Genomic DNA, 1,845 nt, shown 5'->3' with positions numbered 1-1,845 from the left:
AATGTGCCTTATCATAACAAGTTCAGCTGTGGGAAGTAGTCTCCAGACATCAACCAAAGAAGTATTTGTTAGGGCACATTGCAGGCCCTTATTTGGATTGGTGTGGATTCTTTTTTTTTATATTCAATTTTTTTTTATTAAATAGAAACATAAATATTCTGCAAACACAATCCAAACAGCACATAACCAGTAAAACATAAGAAACACTCTCCGAAATCCCATTATGTGACCAGAGGCTGTGTTTGAACCAATTGCCAATGAAGAGAAGTCCTTCGACCATGAGTGTGACCCTCTCGCAGGCCAATATTAACCCATGTGCATTCAATACTGCTCTTGTGAGTACAGGTGAAACTCAAATAATTAGAATATCGTGCAAAAATAATTGCAGTAAGTGCTGCAAAAGGGGCCCAAACCAAGTACTGAGTACATATGCATGCTTGTACTTTTCAGAGGTCCGATATTGTTCTATGTACAATCCTTGTTTTATTGATTGCATGTAATATTCTACTTTTTTGAGGTTTTGGATTTGGGGTTCTTGGGGTTTTCATGAGCTGTAAGCCATAATCATCACAATGATGACAAATCACGGCTTGAATTATCTTGCTTTGGATGTAATGAGTCTCTCTCATATATTAGTTTCACCTTTTAAGTTGCATTAGTGAAATAAATGAACTTTGCACGATATTCTAATTATTCCAGTTTCACCTGTATATTTGCATATGTAACTTTTTAATATAATAAATGTTCTACACATGAGAGGGGTGCTCTGTTTCTTTTGTTTGTGGTTTAACACTATGGAGCTTTCCTTGTTTATTTTTTACTGATACAATTGGTTTGGAGTGGCTGGAATTTGAATATTGCTCAGGAGATGTTGTAACTTTCCACCAGTTGGAATAAAGTGCATTAGACCTTGTTCATTATAAGGCCACAGTTATCTGGTGAGTTTACCCTCACTGGGGGGCATGAAGAGGCACTGCACTTATATTGTGGATCATTCCTGTGGTTGACATTTAATAACAAGTGTAACAGAGCATTGACATAATTGCCAGTGGATGATAGTTTGGATCACTGCACTGCTTCCGCTTAGCAGGAGTTTTTGTACATTTCAACATTCATTGTTTTGGGTTTTTACTCATACACCATTGTATTGCTGAATGATCACACTCTGGATAATGTATTTACCTTAACTCTGTGTATTGTTGCTAGCAATAAAAAAGGACAAAATTGCAAAAACAATAATTTGTAAATAACTCCAATGCTCTGCCCCAGTATCATAATTTTATACATTTTTAAACAGGACAAAGTGTAGACTAAAATGTGTACTATTTATCTATGGTAGAACTTTTTTTAAATCTTAGAAAAAAGTGATTTTTTTTTAGTTTTGTCTATTTTTAACAAGCATAGGCACACAAGGGCTTTGTTTATTGTCTATGGGATCAGTGATTCTCTATATATAGATTGCCTATGAATATGTTTCTTCTTTGTCAAAGCGGGTTTATGCAACATAAGCATTTTGAGTGAACTGCTTAATTTTTATATATTGAGCAGATACAAGGCAAAGTATTATTTTCTCTTTTTTAATTTTTTTTATTCTTTGTTTCAACTCTCAATTTTATAACTTACATTAATAATTCACTAATTTACTAATTTTATGTTGATGGTTTACATGTAACAAGTAAATATATTTGTGACACACACACACAAACACACACACAAACACACACACACACACACACACACACACACACACACATTATTCTTAGAAATGCAAGGGTGCTCCAAAATGCTTGCTCCATGGGGGCAACATTCACATCCACCTGATGTCAACATGCATTAGAATTGTCA

At 34.5% G+C, this 1,845-nt stretch overlaps 1 protein-coding gene across 1 annotated transcript in view; it reads left to right on the top strand.

Annotated features, from left to right (window-relative positions):
- The first annotated feature begins 278 nt into the window (after positions 1-278).
- The window catches only part of LOC108789725 (olfactory receptor 10A7-like), a 7,000-nt gene continuing 5,433 nt past the window's right edge, over positions 279-1,845 (top strand). The window contains exon 1 of the mRNA XM_018559808.1: positions 279-335. Coding sequence (XP_018415310.1) covers positions 279-335 — 57 coding nt within the window. The remainder of the gene's footprint in view (positions 336-1,845) is intronic.

This window comes from Nanorana parkeri, unplaced genomic scaffold (genome assembly GCF_000935625.1).
Source record: "Nanorana parkeri isolate BGI_ZX_2015 unplaced genomic scaffold, ASM93562v1 scaffold416, whole genome shotgun sequence".
In the NCBI taxonomy this organism is placed as follows: domain Eukaryota; kingdom Metazoa; phylum Chordata; class Amphibia; order Anura; family Dicroglossidae; genus Nanorana; species Nanorana parkeri.
Note: the sequence above shows the minus strand (reverse complement) of the source record. Positions and strands in the feature narration are given on the sequence as shown.